General features: G+C 41.4%; 1 protein-coding gene across 3 annotated transcripts in view; it reads left to right on the top strand.

Moving 5' to 3' along the window:
* The window catches only part of BRF1 (BRF1 RNA polymerase III transcription initiation factor subunit), a 179,332-nt gene that overhangs the window by 46,191 nt on the left and 112,577 nt on the right, over positions 1 to 20,564 (top strand). The window contains exon 1 of one of the 3 annotated variants that reach the window (XM_063333489.1): positions 267 to 3,181. The exons of the other annotated variants lie outside the window; for them this stretch is intronic. Within the exon in view, the coding sequence (XP_063189559.1) occupies positions 3,128 to 3,181 (54 nt within the window). The 5' untranslated portion in view covers positions 267 to 3,127. Of the gene's footprint in view, positions 1 to 266; positions 3,182 to 20,564 lie in introns of those variants that run through there. 3 annotated transcript variants of the gene reach the window in all.

Raw genomic sequence — 20,564 nt, 5'->3', positions numbered from 1 at the left:
TGAAAACTAACTCCAAGCCACCCATAGCGTCAGTATTAAAGAACAGGCTAGAGTCCTAGTGGATTTTCCAGTGGGAAGGACAGTATCACTCCCGTTTCAGTTTTGGGGAAAAGGCATTTGATAAATTCTGTAAGTTGCTCAAAGTTCGTACAGGAAACCAGTGGCTGGAGGTGGGACTGCACACAGGCCAGAGCTGCAAGTGAGTACTCCTTGCTTCTAGACCATCCCTATTTTTGTCTTGTAGAATTTCATTAAAATTCATGTAAGCTTTAAATACTGATGGCCATCCAAACTTACTTGTGTTATATATTTTTACTTACTTTATGTTGTGTTTCAGTTGCTGGAATTCGGAGTTTAGTATCAATTTTTTCTGTATTATTTTAGTTCTACTGTACAGCAGTATGTGCATATCATCAGTATTCTATTTGACTCGATGCTTTTTCTAGATTGCTGTTCTCATTCTATATTTTGGCAGTTGAACAGCTTAGTTTTCTTTTTAAGATTGAGATGATTTTTTTTTTAGTTTTAGAAACTACGGTATTCTAAATTTAGTGCTTTCTGATAGTGTTGTGGTCATTGCATTTGCATGTTTAAAAAAATGTGGTTTTGCAGGAATAATGGAATTAAATGGAAGGCTTGTCTGTTACACTAGTCTCTTTATGTAAAATCTCTGTGGGAACTTTGAACAGTATAACTCTATCATTACCATAAAGACAGTGTTGATTTAAAAGCATTGACAATAGTATTTTTTTTATGCCCATATCACATTTTCAAAGTAATTTATTTACAATCGTTATTTGATACTACTGAATGATAGCCTAGCCATAATATATAAATCCATTTTCCCCCGCTGGTAGTGATAAAAAGCATTGGAAGCAGTATGAGCTCTAATAGGCAAGTAGGTACAATGGGGCAGCCATCTGTGCAGCAAGTGTGGCTAACTTTTCTAGCAAACAAAAAAAAAAATCCTTTGCTTGTTTGACATATCCTTCTTTAAAATATTTCAACCTGTGCAAGATGTACTGGTCTGGTTGACACTTCATAAATACCTAAATTAATTTTCCCTTTTTTCATTAAATTGAAATAATTACGTGATATTTCATGTAAAATACTAGGGCCAGGGTATGAATAAGACTGCAAAGACAGGCTCTGTCTTTCTATATCAATATCACAAAGTACTCCATCTTCATTGTCATTGTTACTGTGCCACCTGGGAATCAAGAAGTGGTAATGCATGACAGTATGGCTCAATTTTGTTAGTGGTGATTCTTTAAAAAAATGCATTAGATAAACTTGTTTTTGTAGTTGATATTAAGAAGTTAACTGTGTTACTTTGGGAGAGTGAGTTCAGCTTCTGCCTGTGTTCTGCTGTTTGGGGTTTTGTGTTGCTTTTTTGCATTTAAAATCCAGTGTAGTTGGAAAAACAAACCCAAAACAAATTATGGATTCTAAACATTAAAATACAAGATCCTTTTCTAGTATCATATCCTTTCATTAGAAAGTTGAAAACCTGAGAGCCACAGGTGCATATTTCTGACTTTTGAAATGAAAATACATTCAAGCCTCCACAGTTTGATTATGATGATCATTATCAACATGTTATATTTGTTTCCAGCCTAGATCTGGCAATATAGAAATGCGCTACAAGAGGCAGGCATGTGTCCAGGGCCTTTGGTCCAGAGAGACAAAGAGCAGATGTAGAGGATGGGCATGCGACAAGATGCTTTAGCAAGAATGAAGATGCATGTTCAGGGTAATAAGCTTTCAGTTGGTTTTGGTCTTGTGGATAAGCCAGAGGAGAACGGCATGCCAAGAGGAGAAATATAGTGTACAGAGGACCTACGTTATTTGTAATGCTTCAAGATTTATAAAACCCTGCTAAGTAGATTTACTAAGTTTGAAGTCTCCACTATTGTTGTGTTGGTTATAGAAGTCTTATGAAGAAATTTGTAAGAAATTTAGAAAAGGAAGTTAAAAGACTGAAGGTTGGTGAGGAAATATGCAAGAGGGAATGGAGTATGTATGTGGCCTGGGGAGGTAGAGTGGGATGTAGTCAAGGGGTTGAAGTGGCAAGAAATGTTGTGGCAGAACCAAAGGAGTGGGAAGTGTTTGGAGGGGGAAAACAGGATTTAATTGTGTCTGCATTGAGTTCAGTTTGAGGGATTGGAATGTATTTATCTGACAGGGGTATCTGCTTATTCTTCTTTTTTCATAATGTACGTGTCGCCAGCCAACCCCCGTGAAAATGAGAGGAAAATTGTAGCCAAGTCTTACTGGTGCACTCTGAGTTAATGCCTGAATAAACCTCAGCCTGAAATAGGAAGACATTATGTTCTCTTTGGTTCTTATGCATTGTTTAATTAATGCAAAAATGCGAAATATTCCAGTAACACAAATTTTTTTAATCTGAAAAAAAATTTCTAGAATTTAGAGAACATAAACGTTTACTTATCTGAAGTGCAGCTTTTATTTATAGTTCTTTAGAAAGTTTAATATATTATTTGAGATCTGAATTGATTTTACATCAGTTTATGGTTTTTATTAGCTTATTTGACACAGAACCCCACAGTGCAGCAACTTTGTCATAGCTTTTCATTTGCCTTGCTTATATTACTTGTCAGCATTAATGGTTTAAATGGAAGATGGCTTACTAGCTATTTGCTGAATTTGGGAGGTCTTTTATCCTCCTGATGAGCTACCTATAAAAACATTAATTTATTATTCCCTTTATAAATATGTCTATATTCTCAGTGTCAGAAGTAAAGGTATAATGCAAAAAATACAGGTGAAGGAGATAGTGATTTTTTTTTTTTAACCCTCAGGTTTGATGGAACCAGTTGACCCCTCCCAGGGGCTGAGCGAGGCTGAGCGTTTCCAGTGACATCTGACTTCAGCTGGCTCTACCAGTGCTCCAGGCGTTTCAGACTCTGGCTCTTAATTTGTTTCTTGTAATAGTAACAGTCCTCAGTTGTTTCTCTTTAATGTTTTGAACAGCTTTCCCCCCCACCCCTACATATGTCTGAATGGAAACAAAGGGCTTTTTAGCTGGTCCTGCAGTTCCTGAGGGAGAGAACTTGGGAAGAGCCGGGCAGGGTGTCTGAGTGACTTACGGTCTCGGCTGTAACCCATGGCTGCTCTGGGGTCACTCGGGAGCAATGAGAGCCTGGCCAGGATTTTCCAGGTGGGATATCAGTTTGTTTTAATCAAGGAACATTTCATTCTGTTTGTAATCCTTTTTACTGTACACAACTGTTAGGAAAAAACAGTACAAATGTCCACTACTTTGTTTGTAATATTTTCCAATGCTACCACCTGGGTTTTTTTACAGCAACATTTTACGTGGTAAATGTCTTTTATCCCCCACACACGCACCTTTATTTTATTTATTTATTCTTTTCCTTTGAAGTTCTCTGGAAAATTCACCCTTAGTTGTAAACCAAATCCTGTCTTGTTAGAGCACAGTAAATAAAACCTTTTCCACATGAGAAGACTCCTCACAAAGTTTCCTCACCAGCTATCTTGTGTAAATATCCGTCTGCCTGCCTGCCTGCCTCTGGAGGTAAATTCAGGGCAGGTTTTTCCCCCCTCCAGTAAAGCTGTTCAGCCTTGATGCCAGGGCACTCGTTGAGCCCTTCCCACCGCCTGGGGCTGGGGCAGCCTCCTGAGATTGAGGTTGCCCAAGTTATTTCGGTGGTCTGCAGCAGCTTTGTGAGGAAAACAATAGGCTCCTCTTGGGGTCAGTCCAATGCAGCCAAGTGAGGCATCTCTTCTGAGTTGTTTGCAGAAGAACCTTTACGCTAAATGTCCAAGAAAAATAATCTCTTGAATTTGAGCATTAGGAGCAGAAGGCTGACAGGAGAAAGTTTGGTGCCTTGGTGTCTTTTATGTGTAAACTTGCACTGGGTGGGAAAGCATAAGGCGGTTTTCCTCTCCTGCTTCCTTTGCCCCGTGAACCTCCCTTTTGTTTGAGGGAAGATCACAAAGGCATTGCAGGATCCCAGCAGGCAAGAAGGATTTGGAAAAAAAAAAAATGGGCATCTCCTCACTGAATGGGGCAGTACTTTGTTATTTCCTATTTGTTTGCAGTACTTGTACTTTATTGCCAAGCTATTTGAATGGTTCCTGGCTTAATGTGTTTATTTTCATGTCACAGTAAGGGAAGTTGGGAGTATTTATCTTCATTTCCAGGTGCAGAACTGAGGCTAAGTGACACATTCAAAGTTACCCAGAAAATCTGTGATGGAGTAAGGAATTGGTGTCTTTAATCCTAGATTAGGCATCAGCTACTGAGCCTTTCTGCCTTGTTGCTCTTTGCAAGAGAAGTTCAGCTAATTTCCTTTTGAGCATTAGCAGGCTCCGTTGGCTTCCATACTGTCTTGGGAAGCTTTGTATAACCTCACCATGAGAGCCTTTGATGGATACATTCTTTGTTTCTCTACCAACACTTCAAGGTCTATCTTTGCAAGGAGAAGGGCAAGACTTCCTTTTTTCTTAGAAATGAAAAATTAGATCTCCAGCAATCTTTTGACCTCTACTAAAACTTCTGGAGCCAGCAGGCCCTAGTGTTCCCAATTAAAAAGTTAACTTTTGAAATTAGGCTTTAATCAACAAAATTTTATATCTGTAGTTAGGGAGGTTAATAAAACCAGTTTCTATTTCTCTTTGGATAAGGACTTTCTTTAACTGACCTTTTACTTTTGATTAAACACAGTTGCAATCATAATATGTTTTGCTCAAGCGTTGAGTGTGACAAGGACATAAGAGCTTAAAAATGGATTTTAAATTGCACAGTTAAAAATACATATAATATTTACAAAAGCAAATTACTTTCTTCCATTTCACTAGGTTTGGGTGGGTGGTAAAGGACACCAAGGTCTTACTTCGTAGAAAGTTGAATAGAATAGAATATTTTAAATTGGAAGGGACCTACAACAATGATCTAGTCCAACTGCCTGGCCACTTCAGGGCTGACCACAAGTTAAAGCATGTTATTAAGGGCATTGTCTAAATGCCTCTTAAACACTGACAGGCTTGGGGCATCGACCACCGCTCTAGGAAGCCTGTTCCAGTGTTAGACCACACTCTTGGTGAAGAAATGCTTCCTAATGAAGCATATGCTTGGACTTGAAGTCTTGGAAAAGCCTCATCCACTTCGTTTCAAAATTAAGTTTTCAAATTGGTATGCTTTTGAGTTGATGGATTTTAGCTGGGAGAGTTTCAATCTATTAATGAAAAATTGCCGCTTTAAATAGGGTGCAGCTATTGTTGCCCCATGTTATTTGCATGTGTTTCCAAATAGTTCATGTGTTTGGTAACGCTTGGCTTGTGTGACCACTCCTGTTTGGTACCGCAGGAGAAAATGCTGGAGATATAGGGAAGAGGGCAGCCAGGGGCATTAATAGAAATTTAATTTCTGCATCTTAATTTCTCCCTGTCACCCTCTCCTCCAGCCAGGGTTGGGACTGCTGAATTGCAACAGCAGCGCTCATGACCAGAAGCCAGCATAACCAGTCTCCTTTTCCATGGAGTGAAGGAGAATCATATGATTTTTCACTCGCAGTACTGCCTTATGCTTTTTTGCTGTATTGAGAGATATGTATAAAGCAAGTATGTTGCTGAGAGGATGAGGCGCTTCATGTTTCCTGTTGGTGGGAGAGTAAAATTTTCCTCTGCATGTGCCCGTTGCCGTTGTATGCTCCGTTGTGTGGTTCTGTTCTCTTCCCTGCTGCATCCCCTTACTGCAAAGGCTGCTCCTGGCAGCTGCCCTGTGCTTGGGGACGGCGGCAGTGGGGCAGCGAGGCAGGAGGAGTCCGGGCTGTGTCACTCTCAGGTATCTCACCTTGCCTCCAGCTGTATTGCAGAAGATCCTGTGCTTCCCTAGGTCCTGTGTCATGTCTGTCAGTCCCTGTGGATGTCTTTGTAGTAGTACCTGAAGTGATGCTGGGTACTCAGATTGTTCCACTTGTATCTGGTGATTTGCAGCGTCTTTTAAAGGGAATTCCTTCTTGAGAAGAAAATAACCTGAAGCCTTTCAAACTGGTTGTATGGCCCTGCACCTGGGGGACAGGGCTGGGGAGATGGTTAGTGGCCCTCAGGATTTCATCTTGTCCCCCGCCTTGAGGAGGAAAAGCCATAGACCTTATTTGTGCATGACTCAGATGTGGCAGGAAAATAGTGAGTGTGACTGATGGCTAACATTATCCTGCAGGGTGCCCTGCTGCTGAAAGTCATTGAAGCTTTTTGCAGGGAGACTGCAATTTTAATGTGGGGATTCTGTACGTGGGTTATTTTCTTTGTTCCTTTAAGGTTTTGAAAATATAAAAGGGGAAGGGAACTCTACATTATGGTGTGTGTCAACTCAATATCTTACTGTTTAAATCCTTGTGCTAAATGCCCATTATGGATGCTGCAGGCAGGGAGGGGGAAAACTGCTGTAAGTGCAGTAGTGATAATTGACCCACTTAAAAGAGCTGCTCTAATTTTGCATGTTACAGCATCCTGGAAATTCAGATAAGAATGTTGATCTCTCCAGCTAATAGGATTTCTAAATATATCATCCAAAAGAAGCAGGAGGACTGTAATTTTGCGCGTGTGTGTTCAGGCTGATGTTTTGTTTGAATATTGCACACTCTCTGAAAATCTGCTTTTCTGTTAACTTGTTACTAACTCAGGATAAAATAGTATTTGACCTCTGGTGCTGGCAAGGGGAGGCCTGATCCTTCCACATCGAATTCGCTGACAAAATTCTCACCAGCTTTTGTGCAGTGGAGTGACCAACCTTTTTCCCTCAGCTTGTTGGCACCCAGCAGGTGGCTCAAATTGTCAACTTTTCCATAATGCAGCATTAAACAAAGCATTTGCAGAGATAGAGAGGGGGACAGGGTCACAAGATGGCCTATCAAGATTAGAGATTTTGGCTGGTTTGATAGCTTTGTTGTTTGTTTTCCTCATTTAAGGGACGTTTTGAACAGTAAAGGTCAAAATAATCCTCTTCTGAAATTTGACTGCAGAAATACCTTTTGCTTTACAGAGCAGTGTTTCGAGTCTCTCTAGGCAGTTCTCTCTCAAAGCATGTCGATGGATACGACTGCTGAAAACCATGGCGTTTGCACTCAATAGAGCATTTGCACCTAGGTTGTTTTAGTTTTGGAGACCCCTTGCCCATCATACTTTTCTGTGCTGGGACAAAAATCAGTCATCACGGTCTCTGTGTCAAAGAAAAGGACAGGCTTTACTCCGTAGGCTTCTGGATTAGGTCTACTGAAGCCTTTGTCGCTGTGGGTTTCAATTCCATTATAGGCAGGTAGAAGAAGTGTTTATTGTTTAGCAGTTCTGTGCTCTGTTACCATGTCAGGCCTTGTGTAACACAAAAATACTTAAAGCAGAAGCATCTGAGCCAGATTTTTAATGCATGTAATAGTAGTCTGTTATTGCGTGCATAAAAATAATAATTAATACAATTCATTGCATGGTCTGTCCTCCTGGTAATTAATTTCCAGTTTGGGGTTCCTGAACTGATGAGACATTCTCGTGGTAAAGGTGAAACAAGGGAAGAAACAGGAGGAGGGAACAGGAGAGCTATGAAGGCATCAGTAATACTGGGGTAGCAATATGAGGGGCAGCTCTCGCTTACCAGCAGCACTGAGAGGGGGTGATGCTTTGAAACATGGTGGCAGAGACATGGGAACTAAGGAGGGGAACGCAGGCAGGAGGAGTTCTGGTTGATGGATGAGGGGAGGGAAATGTTGTGGCAGAGAGGCCTCCTTCCAGTGAAATAAATACAAAGGAGGGACGATAAGGAAGGGGATCACACCTCTGATGTCTTTGACCTTCAGTGATCTCTGCATGCTTGTGAAAATAAATATTTAACAATCTTCTTAAAGCTTGTTTAAAAGGGGAAATTATTAGGTTGGCTCTCTGCTGAATTCAGAAGTTTATCTCTGCATCTGAATTTTGGTGCTTATGTCAGCAAAACCAGCATTATAACTGGGCGGTGGTGTGACCTGATGGGAGTTAATACATTGCGAACAGCAGCTAAACAAAAACCAGTGTGGTACAGCCGGTCATTGTGTAGCACATTTTTGCTTTTGTCAGAGGATATGCTGGATGTGGTGTGGGATGTGGAGGAGACGCTTCCCCTTCCTTCCCTGCTCACCCATTCCCCCTTAAGAATAGAAAAAAAAAAAAAAAAGAAGAAAGAACAAAAAAGTGTTACCTGATGCTGTGTTTAATTAAATCCTGGTAGCAAATATGATCAGTTATTGTTAATGTTTTTGATCCGGTCACTGAAAAATATTCCTGATTGTAGCCATCACTAATGTTTTCTGCATTTTAAGTCAATTAGAAAATTAAATGCTCTCCTTCATTAAAATCATTTTGAAGATTGTGTATTTGCATTTTAATGCAGTAAGAATGATGCCTTAGAAGACAAATTCATATTATTAAATAGTTTAATTAAGATCAGTAATGCAAAATAGGATGAATAAAAGCCAGTGCGTTGAGACCTATAAGCAGTTCTGGCTTGCTATCTGCAAATATTACTTTAGCTTGAGGTATTCTAAAACTGTGTACACTTTCATCATATTCTTAAGTCTTAGGCAGCTTTTTTTTATCTTGCACTTTTTGATGTTATAAGAACACAGTGAAGGTATATCAGAGAAACAGTATTACCTTTCAAATTTTTTTGGAAAAACAGGATTCATTCTTATACCTGTCCTGTTCTCATATCTTGAAAGTGGTCTTAATAATGATTTCTTACATCCTAATAACGTATAAGCCTTTTAAAAATGGGTAAAAGTACTTCTCAAGAGCTGTCTTATTTCTTCAGATGTTTGTCAGTAAGATTTTGTTTGCATGACATAGTCTTCATCTGCAAACTTCATACTGGAAATGCTTCTCAATGAAAGATTTTTAGCATTTTGTAATCTCATGCCAAGTAAAATTGTGAGCTGGGCCTCTTCTAACCTTTTCACTGTTAGCCTGCCTTTATGGCAAGCCCATGTCCTTCCTCGAAGGCAAAAGAAAGTGTCTTTTAAGTTTAACTGCCAGACTGGCTCAGTATTGTTGTAAATATGGATGATGTAATACTCAATCACATGGTGGTATGTCTGCTATTTTCCCTCCTTTGAGAGAGAGAATAATCTTTCCATCTTACCCAGTTTCAGCAGTTTGGGAAAATAGCAGCCTTAAATGAGACCCAAAACAACTAAAATCTTGATTTCTTCCAGAGCTTTGCTTTTGAAGCCAAATGTTCTCCATGCCTTCTTTATTTTGACTTGCTAATTGGAAATAAGATGTTGAAGATAACGTGTGCTTTGAAGCTTGTACATTTTGTATTTTATTTAGATTTAATCCTTTAAACATTTGACAATAAAACATAAATTGTGGAGCTCTCATCTTTAGATCAGCTGTAAATGAATCATTTAAATTTTCAACATCCTTCCAGTTTGGGAGAAATACTGTAGTTTCAGTGATGTTTTGACTGCATGTGTTGGTAAACTGCTATGAGATTTGCTAATCAGTATTTTTAAATGGAGATATATAACTGCTTCTTCAATGAAGGAGCAGCTTGTCTGCCAAAAATAAAGCCTTAGCTTATGCCTCAACAGGGAGTAGAAATCCGAGTGCTCTTCAGATTCCTTTTGTATTGGTAAGCAGAGAGGAATGGTGAACAATATATATTTTATGATATCATGTATGAACTAATTATGATGGAAAGCAAATTTTGAAAGAGGGGAAATTTAGAGACTGAAAAAAAAAATCCTTTTAGCACGGACAAAAAGTTGCGTCTAAGTTATAATATGCTATAATCTTTTTAATACAAAGAGTGAAAACACATGTTTAGCAACATGACATGTACTAACTGAAATGTGAAAGTCTTTATTACATAAAAACTAGAAGTCCAAACATTGCCCCTGTCTTATTTTCAGGATAATTTCTTACCTTATCTGTTCTACAGTATTTTTCCTTCTATAATTGGTCCTTTTAACTTTTTATTGTGCTTGCAGAGAGCCCTTTGGCCTTGCAGCTTCCAAGGGGAAACAAAGTTGTTATTGTCGTTTCAGGTACTGCAATTCGTGGCACAATTCTAGGACAAACAAAGAGCTGGTGTTTCAAGTTAGACTGCAGAAAATTTGAGAGGTTACCTGAACTTGCCACTTCCTGAGAAAGCAGCGCTGTGTCCTTGCTTTGCGAGGATTTTGTCGCCTTCTAGCTAACTTGCATCAAAAGTACACTTCTCCCCACGTCCTCTCCGAAGCCATGGCTTCAGAATGATGAAGCTCTGCCTATTTAGCTCCAAAGGCTGTGAGATGATAGATGCTTTTCTGTGACTTTTCCTGTTGGGCAAAATAGCTGGGCTGTCTGAATTAAGAATATTTCTTTTGAAATTTGCCATTGAAACCACCAGTGGTCTATCCTTGATCTCCAGTGAAATGAGGAAAGAAATGTGAAATAATTGTAAGTTATGACTGAAGAAGTCTTCTTTTAAAGAAACATCCGGAGGTTTCAGCTGCCGTGTCTCAGCTGATACCTGAAATCAGAGAACGCTCTATTCCGTGTTTATCTGGAGTTGAAAGTTTGGTTTTCCCACATGAGTGCTGTTAACTTCTGCAGAATTTAAGTTGAATTTTCTTTTCTATATGAAAATTTCTGGTCCTTAAAGGATCAGTCTTCTGGAGAATGCAACAGATGGACTGCATCTGTGCTGCTGTCTCTGAGGGACTCCCAAATCACTGCATTTTTGTCACATCTGGAGGACCCAGTTCATTGCCAATAATTATTTCCAGCACATATTCAGATTATAGTTTTTTTCAGTTGAAAAATATTTTTGTCAACATTCAGTTTAATATTTATTATCTTCTACCTAGACTCTAAGCTGTTAACTGTGGCGGAGGATAGCAACACAAGTAGTGGTTGCTACTGTACTCATTCCTCAGTCTTTGAGCTGGTGGCTTCAGCGTCTCAGCTGTTTTCTCAAAGTTGTTCAGTGATGAAACAAGAGAATGCTCCAGTCCTTGGTTTTTGCTGATAATGTTGGCAGCCCTCCCAGCAGAACTGTAAACTGGTCACTTTCCTCCTGTTGCAACTGGAGAAGTTGGGAGCACAATCAGGAGACAAGAATGTTGGCTAAGAGGTAGTATCCAGAACAGGAGGACAGCATAAAAAAAAAAAAAAAAGCTGCAAAAAAAGGTAGCTTGACCGAAGTGTTTCATCACAACAGTCCTTCCTACTGACAGGTTGTAGGATGGGAGGAAAGAGAATAGAGAACGTTTTCCACCAGTCAGAGAAGGTGTGGCACATACAGGGAAACATTTATGTAGACAATATATCTGAAGATGACGAAATACAGAGGAGACAATCCAGAAAGCCTGTGTCCTATGTAGGATTGTAGAGATTGGAAGTGGCCTCTGGAGGCCATCTCTCCAGTTCCCTGCTCACATCCTCAGTAGGTTGCTGAATCCCTGCCCTGGTTGAGTGTTGGTTAAGTCTAGCAGTTGACATGCCATATTCTCTCTGGGCACCCTATTGCAGTGTTTTACTACCTCCATGGCAAAGATATTTTTTTTTCCTAATATCTAACCAGATTTCCTCTTGCTACAACTTGCATCTGTTGTCTTTCATTCTCTCTGTGTGTGTCTGAGAAGAACTTGGCTCCGTATTCTCTACACCCCTCTCACTAGGTAGTTAAGACAGCATTAGATCTCCCCTAAAGCCTTCGCTTCTCAGGGCTGAACAAGTCCAGCTCTCTCAGCTTTTCTTCACGTGTGCCAGCTCCTCAACCATCTCAGTGGCTCTCCAATGTAGTCATTCTAGGGTACTGAAGTTTGTATTTAAGAACCTAGACTTGAACGTGCCTCATAGGCACTGAATAGAGGGGAATAACCACTTCCCTCAACTGGCTGGCTGCACTTTTGTGAATACCAGTATGTGTTTGGTCTTTCTTGATGCAAGAGCATGCTGCTGACCTTCAGCTCCTTCTGTGCAAACTGTTCCTTAGCTGGTCAGTCCCAGCCTGTGCTGTAGCAAGGGGTTATTCTGTTTTAGGTGTGAGACTTTTCAAGGAGTTCAAAGACAGATGCAGCTCCTGTCAGCCTGGTTCTCCAACTTGCTAAGATCCCTCTGAATCGCAGCTCCACTTTCTGATGTATTGACTGCTCCCTCAGCTTGGTGTCATCTGCATGCTTGCCTAGGGTGCCTTCTGCCTTCCTGTCTCATTGCTAATTGAGACAGCGTTTCCCCCAAGGGATCCCTGTAGTACCTGTCTGCTAGTTGGACTTTGTACTATTAATCACAGCCCTTCAAACTTGGCAATGCGACCAATTTTGTGCTTACCTTCTAGGCCAGCTAGCAAACCATGATGTCTCAACAATTTGGCTTTAAGAACACCATTGCAGACCACGTCTTCAGCTTTGCTGAAGTCAAGGTGAGCAGCATCCACCGCAGTGCCAGTTTCCGATGAGCCTGGGTTGGTTAGGGTGCCATGTAAAACTGATGGGTAGGTGACACTTTGCTCAGGGGTGCACCTGAACTGTCTTTTCACTCAGCAGTTTGTTTGGCGAGTGCTTTGTATGGAGGATTTCTCTTTGCTCAGAGTCCAGAGCCGTATGTCTTCTGACGGGCAACACAAGAAGGGGTGCTCTTTGATTCTTTTTTATTTATTTATTTAGAGCTGGTGTCTAAATCCCCTTCCTGACTCACAGAAAACCCGGATTTGCTTTCTTAAGGGGAGTTAAAAACCAAGAGGGTAGTCAGGGCCAAGCCCTGCCTGTTCTCCTTTTGAAGCTGGTATTGCTGTGCAATTTGAAACGCAAGAATTGTGGGGCCAGGAGAAGAGCAAACAAGGAGAAGCTTTTCTAGGTGAACGACCAGAGGGTGTATACCTGGTTCAGTTTCCTTCTCTCAGGTTATTTTTGTGTGTTTCTTTGTGTTTTGGTTTGTTGTTTGTTTTTTTTTTTTTACAAATGTATTTATTATATATGATTATAATGACCTAATATGTAAACATTTCTGGCAGCAGGACTGTAACTCCAGTTTGCCCCCTCATAGCTGAGGGTCCTGGTGATGGTGGTGTAGAATTATAACATTTTATGGTAAAGGTTAGTGTTACAACCCCCATCTTCTGTTTGGAAAAACTGAGGCACAGATGGGAAAGCAATATGACTTGCTCATCACGGCAGTAGTATGATGTGGATACGTTTATGTCCCATGTGCATCTATACCTCATACAGTAGTATGCTACCTCTTAGAATCTAGGAGTTCTGTTCTGCATATTTACTCTCCCATTTGATTTTGCTAAGACCTTGGAATATACTTTTCCAAGTATATTGGCTAAAACACTTGAAATTTTTAGCTAAAATTGTGACGAGGATCAAGTTCTGCAGGCTCACTAACTCTGGTGTTGTATTAAGCTTCTTACCAAAATCCTAGGTTGAATTTGTAAGTCTCAGCAGTGGGGGGAAAAAAGTTATCTTTTTTCTTGAAAGCTTTGCAAATATGACACAATCAGTGAGCAGCTGTAAACACGAGACCCACAATAGCATTCTCGGTTGTTGTTCAGAGCAGAGCTGTATTTTAGGAGCTTGCCGTCAGCATGCTGTAGAATGTTATTTGAAATTACACTGCTTGGTTACAATAAAACTGCTGCAAGACTGTGAAAGGAGTCTAAAGAGATCTTTCCCAGCATATCACTGGCAATTTTTATTTTCCCAGAGGCAGATGATATGTACATCACTGCTGATTTTCTTTTTTTTTTTTCCTTCTCATGAAGAATTCCAGCAGCTGAGATAAGTTTACAAGTTCTTAAAAACTGATAATGAAAGAGCAGTCTCTGTGCTGTAAGAGACATGAGATAAGTGCTTGCCGTTGCTACAGCATTCAAAAGAAGATAATGCAGGGATAAAAGTTTAAAATGACACTTCAGGAAAATATTCCTCATTTTCCATCTTGATTAAAACCCTTTATTGAAGGTTGTTAACTTTTAAGAATGCGAGAAATCCATTTGCAAGTAAATTAACTTCAGTGTGTTCACTAATTGATGCTGTGCAACATTGTCTTCTGATGCTTTGGGAGTTCCTACGGAAGGGTAGTAAATACTGACAGTAATGCCAACAGAATTGTGGTAACCACAACAAGCGGAGAATTGCAACAGATTGCTTACTGAAGGCCTCTGAGTTTTCAGTAGGATATTCTGGCAGCTTCCTACCCTCCTCTCCCCATCCCCCCCCACGCCTCGCCCTAATAAAGGGTTTTCCTTTTGCTCCTTAAGGTTCCCCTCATAAAGATGAGTAACCAGTAAACAAGGAGCTGACACTTGCTTTATCTTTTTTAACACTGAGAATTGATCTGTGTGTTTATGAAGTGATTTTTAGAGCAAATTGTTGCAAAACCAAATTAAATATTAAATTGAATAAAGTATTTTAAAGTTATTGTAGGAGATTCTTAGCGATGTGTTTTGGATAATAGAGGCATGAAAATTAGGACTGGCATACTTGAAAGGAGGGACTGAATCTGTGATACGCATTGCATCTCTTTATTACGAGGAGCTCAGGATGTCACTTAACTCTTGAGCCCTTTTTTGCGTGTTTTGGACAGGGGGACAAATCTCTATGTTGGTTTGCATATCATAAACTCACAAGTTAAGATGTTGAATTAAGACAGGATGTAGCATGGGTCTTTCAAAGGCAGGGAGATGGTCTGAAAAATAATTGTTGACCATATTAGTTACCTACTGGGAGGTTATAGTGACAATGCTTCTTTAAAGCTTGTTTCTCTGACTCTTTGGGAGAGACTTGGGGACCCCAGAGCCAAAATGTGTGTATTACGATAGTAAGATAAGCAGAAGATTTCAGAGCATTTAACCAAGGAAGGGAAAACTGTCGTCTTCATTATAAAAACATGATGAAGAAAGGTGAAGTGTTTGTTGTGGGGCAGTGGCAAAAATGGAAACAGAAACCCAGTGTCCTGAGGCACAGCCTAGAGTCCCTCTGGGCTCTGTGCTTTTCAACTTCTTGGGAAAAATTGATTCCAAAAGAAAAGTTTTTATTTCCCACCCTTTCGTGTAGATAAAATAAAAGAGATAAAGTATTTCCCACCCTTCCGTGTAGATAAAGTCCAGGAGGCTCCTCCAGTGCATTGATGATAACTTTTTGACACAGGTGGTAAAGGAGCCAACGAGGAGAGGAGCACTCCTGGACCTGGTACTGACAAACACAGAGGGACTGGTGGAGGACATTAAGGTTGGGGGCACCCTAGGTTGTAGTGATCATGAAATGATAGAGTTCAGGATCATGAGTACTACGCACAAAACAACAAGAAGTAAAATTACAACCTTGGATTTCAGGAGGGCTAACTTTGACCTCTTCAAGAAACTGCTTGGAGAGATCCCGTGGGCTAGGGCTCTGGAAGGCAAAGGGGCTCAAGAAAGCTGGTTGGTATTCAAAGACCACTTCCTCCAAGCTCCGGATCGGTGCATCCCTAAGAGAAAGAAATTGGCCAAGGGACACAGGAGACCTGCATGGTTGAGCAGGGAGCTTCTGAAAAAGCTCAAGTGGAAGAAGGAAGTTTACAGTAAGTGGAAGAAGGGACTGGCCCCTTGGGAGGATTACAAGAATGCCACCAGAGCGTGCAGGGATGAAACAAGGAAAGCCAAGGCTGCCTTGGAATTAAACCTGGCTAGGGATGTCAAGCTCAACAGGAAGGGCTTCTACAAGTATATTGGAAGCAAAAGGAAGACCAGAGAAGTTGTGGGCCCACTGTTGAATGAGACAGGAGCCATGGTGATGGAGGATGCGGAGAAGGCGGACTTACTGAATGCCTTCATTGCTTCGGTCTTTACTGCTTGGCCCAGCCCTCAGGAGTCCCAGGCTTCGGGGAAGGTAACGGGGAAAGACGATGACTTCCCCTGGGTTAAGGAGGATCGAGTGAGGGATCAATTAGATATTCACAAGTCCATGGGCCCTGATGGGATGCACCCGAGAGTGCTGAGGGAGCTGGCGGAAGTCATTGCTGGGCCATTTTCCATCGTCTTTGAGAGGTCCTGGAGAACAGGTGAGGTGCCCAAGGACTGGAGGAAAGCCAATGTCACTCCAGTCTTCAAGAAAGGCAAGAAGGAGGAGCCGGGGAACTACAGGCTGGTCAGCCTCACCTCCATCCCTGGAAAGATGATGGAACAGCTCGTTCTGGGTGTCATCTCAAGGCACGTGGAGGAAAGGAAAGCTATCAGAAGCACTCAACATGGATTCACCAAGGGGCAGTCGGCTGATGACACAAAGCTGAGGCGGGTGGCTGACACACCGGAAGGCTGTGCTGCCATACAGAGAGACCTGGACAGGTTGGAGATTTGGGCAGAGAGGAACCTTATGAAATTCAACAAGGGCAAGTGTAGGGTGCTGCACCTGGGGAGGAATAACCCCATGCACCAGTACAGGTTGGGGGCTGACCTGCTGGAGAGCAGCTCTGTGGAAAGAGACCTGGGAGTCCTGGTGGACATCAGGATGACCATGAGCCAGCAATGTGCCCTTGTGGCCAAAAAGGCCAGTGGCATCCTGGGGTGCATCAAGAAGAGTGTGGCAAGCGGAGATCGAGGGAGGTCATCCTCCCCCTCTACTCCGCCCTGGTGAGGCCGCATCTGGAGTACTGTGTCCAGTTCTGGGCTCCCCGGTTCAAGAAGGACAGGGAACCCCTGGAGAGGGTGCAGCAAAGGGCTACCAAGATGATTAGGGGACTGGAACACCTCTCTTATGAGGAAAGACTGAGGGATTTGGTCTCATCAGTCTGGAAAAAAGACAGCTGAGGGGGGATCTTATCAATACTTTTAAATACTGACGGGGGGGTGTCAGGAGGATGGGGCCAGGCTCTTTTCAGTGGTGCCCAGCAGCAGGACAAGAGGTAATGGGCACAAACTTGAGCATAGGAAGTTCCATCTCAACATGAGGAGGAACTTCTTTCCTTTGAGGGTGGCAGAGCACTGGAACAGGCTGCCCAGAGAGGTGGTGGAGTCTCCATCTCTGCAGACATTCAAAACCCACCTGGACGCATTCCTGTGCAACCTGATGTAGGTGACCCTGCTCTGGCAGGGGGGTTGGACTAGATGATCTCCAGAGGTCCCTTCCAATTCTGTGAAAATACCAAGTGTATCAAATGCCTGTGACTGTATTTTCCCTGCTCAATAGATCATCTCAAAGATTTATTCTCGTTATTGAACTCTGAAAAGTTAGCTACCTTTAAAATCTCAGATATGTTGTCTTTCTTTGCCATGTAAACTCCTCCCTCCACCTGCTGTATTATACTTGTTCAAGGACCAAATTTAATCTTTTTCTAGGGGCAACTTTTCAAGACATAAATTTGTTTTAAATTTAAAATCTGGTATATTATGTCCTTGAAGGGCAACGTGTCATGTTGAGAATTGGATTAATTTCAAAATATGATGCATCACTTGTCTCTAGTCCTGAAAGGTATATAAAATTGTTTTTTAATGTTTTTAAAGTTAGAAAAGCGATTGCAGTTTTTTGTTTTTTGTTTTTTGTTTTTTGTTTTTTTTTTTTTTTAGTTCTTCTTAAGCTCTGTTCAGTTGGGTTGTCAGGAAGTAAAGGTATCTTCTCACCCTGCTGGTGACAGTTTAAGGTAATCTCTCCTTTGTGCATTGCTGTGAAATAGAAGTGAAAGACATGGTTGCATATTGCATCTTGTCCCCAGGTTGGTAAATTCAAGCATGCTAACTCAGTTGCTTCTGTATGTTACCATATCCCAGGATACCTGGATAACTGTTCAAGGAGGTAATGTGCGTTTTCTACTCCTATACTGCTAAATAAACTGCCCTTGAAGACTCTTGTGGTGGTACTCTAAAGGATAGCCTGTGCAAGATGCATTATTCTATATTTGGTAAAATGCTTTATTAGTAACTCATTTGGGATAAGCTGCTGTTTATGAACTATAATGCAATCCCAGTTTCAAAAATGTGTATCTGTGTAATAAAAATAAAATTCTGTGTATCTCTGTGCTCTTATGACTTATGTAAGTTTCTGCTACAGTGAATGTATAGAAATCCTTTTTTATATTTAGTGTAGGCATTTCTTAAAGTGAAAGCATGGTTTGAGGATTTCTTGTCCCATCAATGTGGCGCATCAGCTTAGCTCCATGTTTTCCTATTTATTTTATTGACAACTACTAAACCAGACTGCTTTGAGGAGTTCAGTCCGTGTGTAGGTGGTGTGTTGTCCTGACTTCCAAGCACTGCTGATAATCTAGTCCTAAGCGCCCAGTTTTCAGTTCCATGCTGCGTTTAAGTTCTGTAACAAAGGCAGGCGATTGGGGAAGTTATCGTGAGTTACTCTAATGTCTTTAATCAAACTTGCTTTGATTACTACAAGACTAGTAATTAACTAGTAATTAACAGCTTGGTAGCATTTGTGAAAGTGTTGCTCAGTCCGTGCCCCAGGAGAGAGCTGGCCACATCCATGAAGCCATTAATTCTGCAATTTTCCAATGGAGTACTGCAGGTGTAAGGGAGGGTGGGAATGCAGAGAGCTCTTTCTTCTGCCGAGGTGAGGTCTTCTGATCAACAGGAATAACCGTTAGGGGAAAAGGTATTCCCGTACTGCCTGCTTTCTGAACGCAAGGGCTCCCTTTGGTGCATGGCAGCAAGTATCCAGTTAAAATAACGAGAGACGTTTCTACAGGTATGTGCCTGCAGGAATCTGATACAGAAGGGTTTATTCTGTCATTGTCTTACATGACACATGCTGATACGATTCTCTTAAAGGCCTTTGAGAATGGGAAACTGAACACATCTGATTGTTGGACTTGCTGCCAAAGGCCATTAAGGAGTCAGCAGCCTGAGAATGACAGGGATGAAATTAATTTATTTTTGAAGCCATACTGTTTTTTAAAAACAAAGGCTTATGTGTCAGAAACTTGCTGCTAAATAAGTGGCACTGTTTTACATGTGAAATATTAGATAATGCCTATGCATGGATAAATCAAGTTCACTGATAACTGGCAGGAAAGCAGCGTCTGAGTTTCTGCCATGTCCCAGTACTGGCTACAGCAGCTGCTGCGCCCCCGTCCCAGCAAAGGTCTGTTGAGATAATTCTCCAAGGAGCACTTAATACCAGTGCATTAGACTCAGTATGGGCATGAAAGCAAAGATGTAACGCTGGGCTTCGAGCATGGAAAATGTAAAACATTCTGTATCTACAGAATTGGGTTTTGTTCTGGTCTAGTTGAGCACTGTAATGCTACTTCTTGAAAAGTATGGCTGGGTGTTTACTGTGGGTAAACCAGAGCAGTAGTATGATGAATTTTCACGCAGGAACTGTGTATGTACTTAAAACAAGGAACATGTTATCAGTTTTGTAAGATTTTCAGTTTACTATAAAGCAGTTAGTCTTCAGGCTTTTGCTCCTTATTTGTTTTTAGGTTTCCCTTTCAGATAAGGTAGGTCCTTTTGTTTTGGAGCAAGCCGGGGAGAACTCTGCAAACAGTGTTACTTTAAAGGGAAATTTAAGAAGGTGGGATGGGTGACTGAGAGATTGTCTCAGGCTCTAATTCTGATGAATGCTTTAAGCCAGTGTGAGCTGGTAATGGCTTCAGAAAGTCAGTCGTCTTGCTTTGCCCTTGCCTGCTCAGCCCTCCCCCAGTCCGTCCCCTGCCTTCTATCAGCCCAGGTGTTTGTGCAGTTACATGCGAACTGGGGAGTTAATCCAGCTGAAAACAGGCCAAAATAAAAAAAAAAAAGAAAAATATTTATTTCAGACAGTTCCCTAGGCTGGTTTGCCACGTTGCTGCACAAATAGCAGCCCAGGGAAGGGGGTGGTAATGGGTCAGAATCAAGTCAGTTTGGAGCAGGCTGGTAGAGAATATTCTGGTTTGGGTTTGTTGTTTGTGTTTGTGGTTTTTTTCTTTTCTTTTTTTCTTTTCTTGCATCTTTCCAAACTCTTCCATTTGGAGTTTTCTGAAAAGCAGAGTGTCCGGCTCATGGCGGTGCTGGTTTTCCTTAGCCACCTCTGAGCAGGCAGTGATTTTTCTCTCCTTCGAGTTTCTGCCACTTCTCTGTCTCAGCTAGCTGCTTCCTGTTTCCAAATGTGTGTGTTGCTGCTGTGCTGAATACCTGATTGTCATCTCAGAATAGTTCTTCCAAATCTGCCCCTCTGAGTTTTGTGAAACTTTTCTTTCACTGTTGGTACAAGAGTCATAACCTTTACAGACTTTGTCCACGGGGAAAAGAGAGAGAACTGAACTCCTTTACATTTACTTAAATCTTTACTATTGGTGTCCTCCTTCCCAGCTGCCGCCTTTTACGCCCACTTTATTATCAAATGGTTATTCTTTGCGGATTTTTGGACTGTGCAATTTCATACCTGATTATGTGTTTGAACTCTTTTCAGACACAGGATGTTTTCTGCAGTGATTTTACTATTTACTCTTGTTTCTTTTTCCCTTGCAGCCTGAGCTGTGCTCCTTTCCTGGTGCCTCTCTCCCATTCTTGTCTGCCAGCCCCGGTCTTCTTTTAAGTTCTTCCTTAAACCTTCCTTCTCCTAGCAACCTCTCTTGTTTTCCCTCACCAC

Source organism: Chroicocephalus ridibundus, chromosome 4 (assembly GCF_963924245.1).
Source record: "Chroicocephalus ridibundus chromosome 4, bChrRid1.1, whole genome shotgun sequence".
Classification (NCBI taxonomy): Eukaryota; Metazoa; Chordata; class Aves; order Charadriiformes; family Laridae; genus Chroicocephalus; species Chroicocephalus ridibundus.
The sequence above is the reverse complement of the archived record's forward strand: the minus strand, read 5'-3'. Positions and strand labels throughout refer to the sequence as shown.